The following is a 12,916-nucleotide window of genomic DNA, read 5'->3' as shown; positions in this document are numbered from 1 at the left end:
ACACACACGGTCTCAGGGGTTCATGCTGATTGGACGACAATGATGATGATGATGATGATGATGTCATCAGTGTCTCTCTCACCTGAGCGCCTCCAGCTCCAGCAGCTCCTTCCTCGCTCTCTCAGCCTGAGCCTGGTCTGTGATTCGCTGTCTCTCCAGCTTCCCCCGCGCCTCCTGCTCCAAACGCTCCGCCTCGTGTCTGCGCACAACAAACATCGCAGTTATACGAGCTAAACTGCATATGACTCGCAACGTAGCAAGCTAGCATTACGACGTTTTTGATTCTCTCTGGACTTTGGTGTGGGAGAGTGAGTGCTTTAGAAACGTCTGAGATAAAGATGTGATCATGTAACGTAGACATCACAGTGTGTGTGTGTGTGTGTGTGTGTGTGTCGGACCGTGCTGCGGCCTCCTGGGAGTTGGTGGTGATCTCAATGGCGAGCTGGACGCTCTTCTGCAGGGCGTCTCTCGTCCTCTGATCCACCGGCTCCACAGACTGAATGTCCACGCTGCTGATCACCAGGTTGTTCTGACTGAAGCGAAGACACGGACGAACCGTCAGCTTCTCATCGAAGCCGAACACGGCCGAGCAGATGATGCGGTTTGAGTTCTGTAGAGTGAGGAGCAGCGTCACTGAAAACGTCTGTGTGTGTGTGTGTCTGTCTGTCTGTCTGTCTGTCTGTGTGTGTGAAGTTCTGAAAGTGTGTGTCTGTCGTCTGTCTGGTGTGTGTGTCTGTTTGTCTGTGTGTGTGTGTGTGTGTGTGTGTTTGTTTTCACGCAGGAACATAAACCTTGTGGAAATCGTCAAACTGCACGGCGGCGACGGCTCCTCTGACCCGCGAGGCGATGGCTTTACAGGCGTCACCGACAAAGTCAGGGACTGAGAACAGAGCAGCGGCGTCAGCGGTCGACACTGGAGACTTTATGTCAAAGTGCCTGAGAGAGAGACAGACAGACATACAGAGACAGACAGTTAATGATAGGCTATGAGGAGACTCGTATGGGAGACACACACACTGCTCGCACCTTGGCAGCAGCACCATCGACTACATGATAACAGACACAGAGCCTGATCACCTCAGAGCCTTTACAGTCAGTCCTCTGACCCCCCATCAGACCACAACAAAACACACTACACAACACTACACAACACAAGAGGACAACAAACTACATAATGCTGAACAACCCTATAGATGGACTGAAAACAGCCAAGACCAGGACCAACTACAGAGTTCATTCAACGATTCAAACATCTACATGACAAAGAAGGAATGAATCTCGCCGTGAGGGTTATAAACCTAATCTTTGATCCTCTGGCTACACAATCAAACTTAAAGAAAGCAGCAAAATCCACACGCCACTGTTGAAATGATTCAATATGGTGTCGAGTGAGGGACACTGTCCCGACATCTGGAGCCAGGGACTAATAACGGCCATCTTCAAAAATGGAGATAAATTAGACTCCAACAACTACAGAGGGATGTGTGTCAGCAGCAACCTGGGGAAGATGTTCTGCTGATGATCAACAGCAGATTACAGCATTTACCTCGCTGATCACAATATCCTCAGAGTCAAACTGGATTCATACAAAACCATAGAACCACACTCTGCACACACTGATAGAGAAACATTTAAATCAAAAATATTTTCCTGTTTTGTAGACTTTTCAACATCTACATAAATCAATGAGCAAAAACAGGCCTCATCCTGAACAACACAGAGATCAAATGTCTCTTGTCGCGATGCTGTCCAACTCTGAAGAGGGACTACAACAGCTCCAAGACCCAAGACCACCTTCAACAATTCTGTCAGTCAACAAGGAGAAAACTAAGATCATGGTGTTTCAGAGTGAGAGAAACTGACCACAGTTTACGCTGAGCACACGCACACGCGCACACAAACACACACAAACACACACAGGATTAAAAATGACGTCTACAGGGAACCTCAATGCTGCAATAATCCAGCTGAGATTATTTATGCCTAGATTCAGGTGTTTGGAAGGGGGAGGGGACATAGGAAGGGGGAGGAGCTTGTGCAAAACTGTCTCAAAATCTCCCGTTAGGATTAGGCCCCGCCCACTTTGAGACTGGTTCTGCCAGGTTCTTTTGAGTAAATAGTTAATAACTCACTAACAGTTAGTTAACATTGCATAAATGTTTAGTTAGTTAAGATAGAGTTAACTAGCTGCTACTTAGTGACTAGTCAGTGTGTGAGGTGTTGACTTGGTTACCAGTTGTAGGACAGCTGCAGCTGCAGGCGGGCGTGGTCAGCCGTCTCTATGGTGATGATGTCCGTGCAGAAGTCAGGGCCCAGCAGCAGACACACGGCCTTGATGACGTTGGCTCTCTTGGGTTTGTCTCCGGACAGCGACAGCATGGTGAACTGCTCGTCCGGTCCCAGCATCACCATCTCGGGCCCAAACACCACCCTGTGGACGAGACCGCGTCATTCCTCTGTCCGCCGTACCCCCCCATCATCAGGACAGGAAGTCCGTCTCACCTGGCTTTCTTCTCCCTGTAGTCGTACACCTGGACGGCAGCATTGTGGGGGACCCTGTAGGAGACGACCCGGGTCTTGTCCCGATGCCCCCTGCTGGTGGAAATGACGGTGCGGTCCGAGCGGTTGGCGAGCGGATCCAGAGGGGACGCGAGCAACGCCTCCACGTTAGACGGAAGCTCCTTCTGCCACAGCTCCTCGTCGTGAGTCAGCATGTAGGTGTGACCGATCACCGCGCGCACCTGAGGACGACCACAGGTCACACAGTGACGCTCAGTCACGTGATCACGAGAGGTCAAAGGCCGACAAAGAACATGATCATGTCTTTATCAGCCTCAGGCTGGCTTTTAGCAGCAGGGGGCGCTAACTCGTACCTTTCCAGTTTTGATGTCCCTGACGTAGATTCCCTCGTTCTCGTCCAGTGGGATGGCGGTGCGTTTCAGCATCACCTCCACAGTGGCGGGGGGGACGTACTCGATGGGCCCCCGCAGCATCCAGCGGTCTCCGGGGCGACGGAGGACACCGCTCCTGCGGGAGCGCTTGGCTCGCTCCTGCTCCGCCTCCTCTGACTCCTCCTCCTCGAGCTGGCAGAGAGACCGGCGGAGAGAGACAAGGGCGACGGAGAGAAGGGTTAACATGGCGATGCACTGGAGCGGAGGAGGAGGAGGAGTCAGTGGAGGAAGGGGAGGGCGGAGCTGAGAGTGATGAAAACAAAGGTGTGAAAAATGAGGAGGTTTGGTGTTAGCGGAGGACGAGGATGGCGAGGTTTGATGCACAGGAAAGAAGAAGAAGAAGAAGAAGAGAGCGGTGAAAATCAGGTCAGTCGGGTTAGAGGGAGGAGTTGAGCAGTGACATCACACGAGGCTGAGTCAAGACACTTTGACGACTGAAGTGAAAATTGCTTCGTTCATTGAGCTCGTGGGTGACGCCAGCTGGCACACTGGTGTTGGTACGGCCTTGGAAAAGCTTTGTTATACTGTGAAAACCACATTTTACACATTCACTTACATGTTGACTTGATACCCAATAACTCATCACAATTTTATGGCATGGATTTTTAAATTTGACTTCACAGGATTCTATGAACCATGGTGTTTCCATCGCTATGTGAGTGACTTTGAGTTTATTTCTGTGAAGGAGTTCCAGAAGGTAACATGTGACGAGTGTCCTCACCTCCTGCGTGTCGTTAAAAGCCTCCACCGCTCTCAGCACAAGCCCCTCCTCCTCTGACAGCACGTACACGTCCTGGATTCCATTTTCAAGATCCTCGCCGGGCTGAAGGAAGAACGAGCGCTCGCCCTGGAGACAGAGAAAGAGAGAGTTGTTAGCGGGACGATAACTCAATGCTTTGTTGTTAGCATGAGGCTAACTCAATGTTAGGGTGTTAGCATGAGGCTAACTCAATGTTGTGTTGTTAGCATGAAGCTAACTCAATGTTGTATTTAGCATGAAGCTAATTTAATATTATAACTAAAGAGAAATTGTCCCTTTCTCAAAACTCAAGTATGCAAGGATGTACTTGTATACTTGGGAAGCACGCCTGGAATACATCTCCAGAATCAGATTCTTCTATTGGAACAGCAGCGTACTTCCTTGTTCTACTGTTTGAATGACGGGTGGTGCCAAGTGCTTAAGCCTCATTACCGCCACCTACAGTGTTGATAAATGAACATAACATGCATAACATAATGAATGCATATATATTGTTATTATTTTCTAATTTTAAATATTTGCCTTCATCATATTTACCTGATGACGTTTTCACATGTACGGGAGTACGCATTGAGAAACGGCCATTGTCTCGTTGTGAGGTCACAGCGATCTCTGAACTTCGACCTCTGACCACTAAAATCTAATCAGGTCCAAGAGAACGTTTGTCTGTCACCCACTGACAGACAAACGGACGCCCGCTCACCTTCACCACCCGTTTCTGACCCAGCTGAGGTTTCCCGTCCGGTCCCACCGGGTCCAGGATCACGCAGTACTGTCTGCTGCTCAGCGTGGTCACGTCCACCACGCCCACCACCTCCTCCGACACCGACGGGATGTGAGCCTCCCTGTCGGCCATGGTGACCAGCCACTCCTCCCCCGTGCGCCGGTCGCGGCCGCCGGTGTCCTTGAAAGGTCGCAGAGCGCGAACGTGGAGCGCTTTCTACGACGTAAAAATGACTTAACGTTAATGAAGAAAGAAAAGAAATGTCTGTGTATTGCCAAAAAGAACGATGTCACTAACGTTAAAAAAGTTACAGTATAATTTAACAAGACACGCCCTGAAGTTAGCGATTTAATACAAAATATAACGTAAGAAAAACTGAAGTTAAAATACTACAAAAACATCATCATAAAAATATCTGTGACTTTAAAAACTTTTCTAAAATTCACTGAAATAACTTTTTCTCTTAAAGACTGAGAATCAGAGTCATGTGACTCAGTGAGTAGACCACACCCACAGTGCACTCACCTTGTCAGTCAGGATGAAAGCGTTAACGATATCGATGACCTCTTCATGAGCTCCGGGTAGATACGCTCCGACTTTACTGACGAGCCACTCCTCACCTGAACAGCAAGTCATTCATTAACCACAAGTCATTTTACTGAGGGTAAAGGTCATGATGTTACAAAGAAATATCAATCAACGTTTCAGTCCACTAGAGGGCACCAAGTGCTCACTCTCACGAAAGCTGTTCTGTGAGTATATCGTAATATATGATTTAGCAAATACTCAGTGTTTTGCAGTATCGTATCATGACTTAAATAACGTGATAATATCGTACCGTGACACATATCATGATAATATTGCATTGTGACTTAAATATCGTGACAATATCGTACCGTAACTTAATTATCGTGATAATATTGCACCGTTTTAAATATCATGATAATATCGTGATACTATCATATCGTGTTTTAAATATCGTGATAATATAATTTTGTGTTTTAAATAACGTGACAATATCGTATTGGGAATTAAATATTGTGATAAAATCGTATCGTGTTTTTAATATTGTGATAATATTGTATCGAGTTTTAAATACTGTGATAATATTGTATCGAGTTTTAAATACTGTGATAATATTGTATCGAGTTTTAAATACTGTGATATCGTATTGTGTTTTAAATATCGTGACAATATTGTAACGCGTTTTAAACATCGTGACGGTATCGTTTGCGTTTTAAATATTGTGATAATATAGTACCGTGACCTAAATATTGTGATAATATCATACCGTGAATTAAATATGGTGATAATATCGTACCATGATTGAAATATCGTGACAATATCATACTTTGACTTAAATATCGTATCGTGACTTAAATATCATGATAATAGCGTATTGTGACTTAAATATTGATATAATATTGTACCGTGACCTAAATATTGTGATAATATCATACCGTGAATTAAATATGGTGATAATATCGTACCGTGATTGAAATATCGTGACAATATCATACTTTGACTTAAATATCGTATCGTGACTTAAATATCATGATAATAGCGTATTGTGACTTAAATATTGATATAATATTGTACCTTGAGTTAAATATTGTGATAATATCATATCGTGACTTAAATATCGCAATAATATCGCATCAAGACATAAATATCGTGAAATATCGTATGAGGAGTTAAATATCATGAGTATATTGTATTGTGACTTAAATATTGTGATCGTATAGTGATTTTCTTTCAAATTTGTCCACAAAAAACAAACAAAGTTATTGTGTTTTCGGGCTGGGCTTAATCATGGGTCAGTGGTTGTTGTTTACCGGTGACTCTGCGGACTCCGCCTCTGTCCACGCCCTCTTTGCGAGCTCTCAGTCTGATAGCCTGGTTCTCTCGGATTACCGTGGCCTTGATGGTCTCCAGCACGGCCACCTCTTTCCTGGGGATGTAGGTCCCTGACAGAAGAGAGTAGGTTACCCATCATGCACTGCGTTCTCTCTGCATAACAGCAGCACATGTAAACGTCTTCTCTATGTGACATGAATCATCTTTGATCACATGAACCTGAACGTGAGCTGAGTTCAAAGACTTTAGGAGACAAAGAATCAGAACGTTAAATAAAAAAGTACCGGGTCCTTCAAACAGCCACTCATCTCCAGCCACTCTTTTGTCGCCGCCCTCCTCCTCAAAGTCCAGCAGAGCCTGCAGACGCAGCGCCGTGTCCGGATACACGATCTGCAGCGCCGTCACATCCTGAAGACACAAACGCTGTAGGTCAGACACAGCGCCACCTACAGTTTTCTCACACACATACCACAGAGTTACGGCTCTTCTTCGTTACACAGTTCAAGTTCTACTCAACTTGTTTTCCATGAGCTCACTCTCCCGTCAGATTGACCTCAGTGACACAAAGTGACCACATGAGGCAGCAGAGGACCAGCAGCTCCTGAGTCCCTGCAGCTAAAATCACTGATTTTGTCTATGAGGTTTGGTTTGGGAGAGTGAGTGGTTTACAAACTTCAGTTTCCTGAAGTCTCAAAGTGAGATAAAGACGTGGACATGTGATGTAGGTATCGTAGAAACTTAAACTGACGTAGGAATGTGAATATTTTCTACTTTCTGTCATTTTTCAGCTTCTTAAATGTTAAATGTGATGTTGCTTACCTTCTGGATCTCCTCTCCAGGGTACAGAGGGAACGGTTCCTGGGTCAGACGGATCTCCAGGTCAGCGTGGCGGAGTTTAGCCTGACCTGACTGGTCGAAGAGGACCTGAGCGTTGTCGTCGCGGGAGACGGGGTTCAGGACCACGCAGTAGTGACGGGGCGGGACCATGATCATCCGCACAGGTGAGAAGAGAATTCTATTTTCACATGTAAAGAATGAAAAATCTGATCATTATAAATCACAAGATCCTGGAAACATGCAGCGCCCCCTTCTGACACTTTAAAATAAATGACTAGGACTGTGTGTGTGTGTGTGAGTCTGTGTTGTGTGTGTTTGTGTGACATTGTGTGTGTGATTGATGGTCACTGAACAAACATGGCTAAAATACAAAAGAGTGAACTGTGTCTACACAGACACACCTGACAACACATGTCACATGACCTGTCTTAGTAACAGAGGAGGAGGAGGAGTCTCTGACAGGAAGCTGTTGCAGAAGTAAAGTCTGTTTCCTGTCGTTAATGCTAAAATACAACTTTGCAGTTTTCAAAATAAAAGCCTGTTTCCTGTCGTCGATGGTAAAATACGACCCTGCAGTTTTCAATATAAAAGTCTGTTTCCTGTCGCTCTCTGACCTCTCGTTGTCCTGGCGGATGTAGGTCAACGGTCCGATCTCCACCCGGGCAATGTTGGTGTTCTGGTCCAGAACGTGGATGTAGTGATGAGGCGGGATCCGGATAATTGACGCTTCCACCGGCCCCTCGTACTCCGGCCCACGGTTTCCTGCCTTCTTCGACATGGTTGTTACAAAACGCTGCAGAGAGGAAACCTTGTACGTGTTTGAAAGTAGGACAGAACAACGGTGTGCAGTAGAGCGCCACCTACTGTGGCAGTTAACCAACACAATTACATTCACCAAAATAAAAGCTTTCCACAAAATGATTGCAAAAAAATGTTTTGTAAACAAAAATGGGCGGAGCCTTCTGCTAGAATCTGTTCTTGGACCTGTGTCACGTGTCATCCAACAGGTACATGTCATGCCTCTCTAAGCCCCTCCCCCTCATCAAAAGTACAAAGTGCGTCACTTGCAGGTGGGCTGGTTTCCCACTGCAGGCCTGATAAATGACGCACACATATTTACAGTAGAGGAGACTTCTGGAAATCAATAACACGAAATCTCCTTTAGAAATGCACTAAATGTAGAGTCATTGTCGCTGTTAAGTCACACAAACACTGGGCAAAGTGAAACTCCAAGTACTGAAGGACTTGTGTTGAATTCGGCGTGATTTATTTAACACTCCTTCAAAAGTAGCTTCAATAATCCTCTCGCTTCACGCTGCATTTCATTTACATTTAAGTTAAGCTACTGTCAAACAAACAAACAAACAGTTCGTCTCGATTATACCGATTAAAACATCTCTTCAAAGTGAAAATCACAAAAAGCGTTTTCTTTCTCGAGTAAATAAGAGTGAAAGTAGTCGATTTGACGGCGGAGTGCGGCAGCGGCCGCCGCGCGCTCTTACCTCGGGCCCAGGGACAGTCAGCAGCGGCGTGATCGGGTTCTGAAGCTCGGTGATGGAAATGCTGGAATCAGGAAGGAGACGAAGACAGCCGGACTGTGGGCGTGGCCGTAGCTCAGCAGTGACGTCATTTACCGATATGACTGGTGCAGAGCTGCGTCATTAGGTTTTTTTTTGTTTTTGTTTTTTTAAACTACAAACATCTGAAATAAATGAACAAAACATTAAAACAAGGAAAACATCTTTGACAAATGATTTTTAAAATAACTTTTTACTTTAAGGCAGTGGTTCTATTATTTTCTGTCACGCCCCCCAAATTGAAATACTTTTATTTATTTATCTGTATAAACTATTGTATGAGTTGTCCTGCCCTGCCTCTCACGCCCCCCTGACAAGGAACGACGAGGAATGAGAAACGTCACTTCCTGTCGGTCAATGACATCACGTGACACAATGAAATACATTATATTAAAAACATAAACAAGTGTTTCAACAGAATTTAACGTGACATTTAATAACCCATAAACATATATTAATGTGAAATATCACTTTTTTATTTTCCATTTATTATTTTATTTTCATGAAAAGTTCTGAAAAAGAACACATTTTTAAAAAAGTGACATAAAAACGTTGTGGCTCGAATGACTGTGTGTGTGTGAGTCTGTGCGTGTGTGTGATTGATGGTCACTGAACAAACATGACTAAAATACAAAAGAGTGAACTGTGTCTACACAGACACACCTGACAACATTTGACGTTCTGAAAAGAACACACTTTTAAAAAAGACACACAAAAACTTACATGTCGTTTTCCCTGAGTCACTCAGTGAACTGTGTAAGTAGAGAAGATTATTGATCAGTGAGGATCAATGATGTGATCACAGATCAGACACAGACATGTAGTGATTGTAGTGTTTACTCCCACACCAAACCTCATAGAGAAAATCAGTGATTTTAACATCACACACACAGGAGTTGTTGATCCACTGCTGCCTCCATCACTATTTTCAAATGTCTTATTTTGTAACTTCAGCTTTTAAAATATTTTATTTAGACTTAACTCAGTGACATTAAGTGACCACACGAGGCAGCAGAGGACCAGCAGCTCCTGTGTCCCTGTGAGCTTAAATCACTGATTTTCTCTATGAGGTTTGGTGTGGGAGAGTGAGTGGTTTACAAACTTCTGTGTAACAGTGAGATAGAGATCACAGACTTAAACTGACGTAGATTTTGGAACTTTAAGTAGACTTTTACTGTTACTCCTGTTAGACCTGTTACTCACTTCTGCCCAGTCATACTGCTCTTTACTGCTCTTTCTGTAGTGCTCTTTTTCATCTTTAAAAACATTTATATACTGTGTATATATACGTTTACTGTTCACTTTAGAAAATTTTGTATGCTTGTTATGCGCCAATGACACCAGAACAAATTCCTTGTATGTGCAAATCGTACTTGGCAATAAAGCTCTTCTGATTCTGATTCTGATTCTTCTGACTTTGGAACTTTAAGTAGATTTTGGAACTGTAAGTAGATTTTGGAACTTTGAGTAGATTTTGGAATTTTAAGTAGATTTTGGAACTGTAAGTAGATTTTGGAACTGTAGTAGAACTTTAGTAATTTTGGAACTTTATGCGTGGAATTTTTGGAACTTTAAGTAGATTTTGGAACTGTAAGTAGATTTTGGAACTGTAAGTAGATTTGGAACTTTGGTAGATTTTGGAATTTTTAAGTAGATTTGGAACTGTAAGTAGATTTTGGAACTGTAGTAGATTTTGGAACTTTGAGCAGATTTTGAATTTTGAAGTGATTTTGGAACTGTAAGTGATTTTGGAACTGTAGTAGATTTAGAACTTTAAAGTAGATTTTGAACTGTCGCATTAGATTTAGACTTAAGTGAATTTTGGAACTGTAAGTAGATTTTGAACTTTGGTGAATTTGAATTTTAAGATTTTGGAACTGTAAGTAGGTGGAACTGTAAGTAGATTTTAGAACTAAGTAGATTTTGGAACTGTGCGTGGAATTTTGAACTTTTCAAGTGAATTTGGAACTGTAGTAGATTTTGGAACTTTCAGTAGATTTTGGAACTGTAAGTAGATTTTGGAACTGTAAGTAGATTTCTAAGTCTTTTTAACTTTGATCTGCCGTTGGACATTGTTGATTTGACATCATGCTCATGACTCTTCAGTGTCGACACTCTCTGACCAATCAGAGACCTTCAGTCTGATGACGTCACATGTTCGTTTCGGTTCTGATGGAGGAGAAAGAAACACGAGTAGAGTGGAGTTAAAACAGTTTAGTGGAAAATGTGTCTGTACATCATACACTTCAGAAAACACTGAACTGGCCCTTTAACAAACTGATTATTCTCCTTCAACGCCCCTTGCTGTCTAGCAGTGAAAACATGCAGATTTTCATCAGATTTTATTATTTGACGTGGAATAAAAAAAGGATCTCACTTTGGGGTTTTTTTCAAAGCAGCTTTTGGTGATGCGTTCAGGTGCAGTGGGGTTTTCCTGAGACTCAGAGGTGAAAGGGTGCGGAGCAGAGGTCACATGATCACAGGAGCTTTGTTCATGTTTTCTAAATGATGTGAAAATATCTGTACAGAGACCTCTCACATACAATATACACATTTAGATACATATAAATACTTTATTCTTCTTCTAAAAGGAATATATAAAAACAGATTTATGTAAATCACTGATTTCTCTTCCCTTTGTTTATGAATGGTCTGTAGAAAACGCCGGTGATATATAAAATAGAGTTTTTAATGTCATAAATGAAGAAGGAGAAAACATGGATTCCGGTGTTTGACCAAACAACTGACAGGAGGGGGCGGGGTGTATTTGTCACAATATTCTAGCGGTATTTGTAGAAATCAACTTTAAACTTGCAGATCATAGATTTTCAGTGAAAAACAAGAATCTTAAAACAGATCATTAGAAACCACGGAGTCCTGGAATGACTGGAACCAAACGGCTCCCCCTTGTGGCACTTTGACATAAATGGACAGGACTGTATACTGGCGAGATGGACGACATTTTCTCTGTTCGCTGTTCGATAACAGAAATTCACCGCTGTGGATTAAATCTGAGCGGATTTTCTCGTTCCAGTGTTTAACGCGATCGTCCTCACACTGTGACGACGATATATATATATATATATACAGTATATATATGTATATATATATACACATATATATATATACAGTATATATACTGCATAATACAATATATATATACAGTATATATATAGAGTATATATATACTGCATAATACAGTATGTATATATGTACATATATAGAGTATATATATATACTGCATAATACAGTATGTATATATATACATATATATATAGAGTATAAATATGTATACTGCATAATACATGGAGGACAGCGGGTGCAGGAGACATTTTTTCAGTCCAACATGGCGTCCAGCTGATCGGCCAAGTCGTCAAACATGTTGCCGATGTCGTCCAGGATTGTTCCTGCTGATTTCACTGGGTTTGTTCTGCTGCTGTGAAAAGACACAAAAACACAAAATAAATCTATCTGTGATCTATGACCTATGACCTATGATCTGTGATCTATGACCTGCGATCTGTGATCTATGACCTATGATCTGCGATCTGTGATCTGTGATTGTCACATGTAATCAAATCATAAGTATGTTATAATCTCATATTACACACGATCAAACAGAACAAACTACAGCTGGTTAATCCCAGTATTCTAGGCTCTGCAGTGACACCCTGTGGCAAAACTGCGCTAATACCAGGAATAAGCAAATGAACATGTAGTGATCTGATCAGAACAAGGACCGGTTCTCATGAACTAAACTAGTCTCACCTGTCTTCACGGTCCTCAAGGGTCAGTTCACGTTCAACAGCCTTCAATGCGGCTTCCAGATACGTGCTGGTCTGATCCAGTCTCTGCTGAACCACCTCAGTTCCAAAGGACAACTCTGGGACAAGACCTGGACCAGCCACACACATCTCAGTCCTCTCTGCTGTCAGGGACGGACTCTGAGGGGACGCATATGGAACTGGAGTCACACCTGGATCTGGACCTGGACCTGGAGCCGGAGTCGGACCTGGAGCTGGACGTCCATGTACCAGAGAAGACTGAGAAGCAAAGGCTACACTTTGAACTACACTGACGGTCACAGTTGAAGAGGACAATCCAGCTGCTGAGGAAATGGACAAGAACACAGGTAAAACACATTTAATCATCAGGTTCCAGGCTCATCACCAAGAGACCATATTTTGAACAGGAACTTTGATCTGTTTTC

The 12,916-nt window shown here is 43.1% G+C and overlaps 2 protein-coding genes across 2 annotated transcripts; both read right to left on the bottom strand.

The window, feature by feature from the left end:
* Window positions 1-53: 53 nt before the first annotated feature.
* LOC122762021 (major vault protein) lies at window positions 54-8,718 on the bottom strand. Its single transcript, XM_044017182.1, has 14 exons — window positions 8,632-8,718; window positions 7,744-7,922; window positions 7,112-7,307; window positions 6,577-6,700; window positions 6,271-6,402; window positions 4,961-5,055; window positions 4,415-4,651; window positions 3,673-3,798; window positions 2,874-3,083; window positions 2,503-2,741; window positions 2,234-2,431; window positions 792-936; window positions 399-610; window positions 54-199 (listed from the first exon to the last, which is right to left on the bottom strand). Exons 2-14 carry the CDS (start codon window positions 7,905-7,907, stop codon window positions 79-81), a joined length of 2,199 nt encoding a protein of 732 aa, XP_043873117.1. The 5' UTR covers window positions 7,908-7,922; window positions 8,632-8,718; the 3' UTR covers window positions 54-78.
* A 3,244-nt stretch (window positions 8,719-11,962) lies between these two features.
* LOC122762023 (caskin-1-like) lies at window positions 11,963-12,814 on the bottom strand (the record flags this gene model as incomplete). Its single annotated transcript, XM_044017183.1, has 2 exons — window positions 11,963-12,142; window positions 12,475-12,814. Coding segments are annotated over 2 exons (440 nt in total), but the record flags the coding sequence as incomplete, so codon positions are not given.
* Window positions 12,815-12,916: the final 102 nt, after the last annotated feature.

The sequence above is a fragment of the Solea senegalensis genome, unplaced genomic scaffold (assembly GCF_019176455.1).
Source record: "Solea senegalensis isolate Sse05_10M unplaced genomic scaffold, IFAPA_SoseM_1 scf7180000015148, whole genome shotgun sequence".
Lineage (NCBI taxonomy): Eukaryota > Metazoa > Chordata > Actinopteri > Pleuronectiformes > Soleidae > Solea > Solea senegalensis.
The sequence above is the reverse complement of the archived record's forward strand: the minus strand, read 5'-3'. Positions and strand labels throughout refer to the sequence as shown.

Excerpts from the sequence above, each read along its gene's own strand:
- LOC122762021 (XM_044017182.1), bottom strand. The coding sequence starts at position 7,907 with ATGTCGAAGAAGGCAGGAAACCGTGGGCCGGAGTACGAGGGGCCGGTG. Across the intron at positions 6,701-7,111 it reads CTGGAGAGGAGATCCAGAAG|GATGTGACGGCGCTGCAGAT; the intron begins GTAAGCAACATC and ends TTGTGTCTTCAG. Across the intron at positions 5,056-6,270 it reads CGGAGTCCGCAGAGTCACCG|GTGAGGAGTGGCTCGTCAGT; the intron begins GTAAACAACAAC and ends CTTGCTGTTCAG.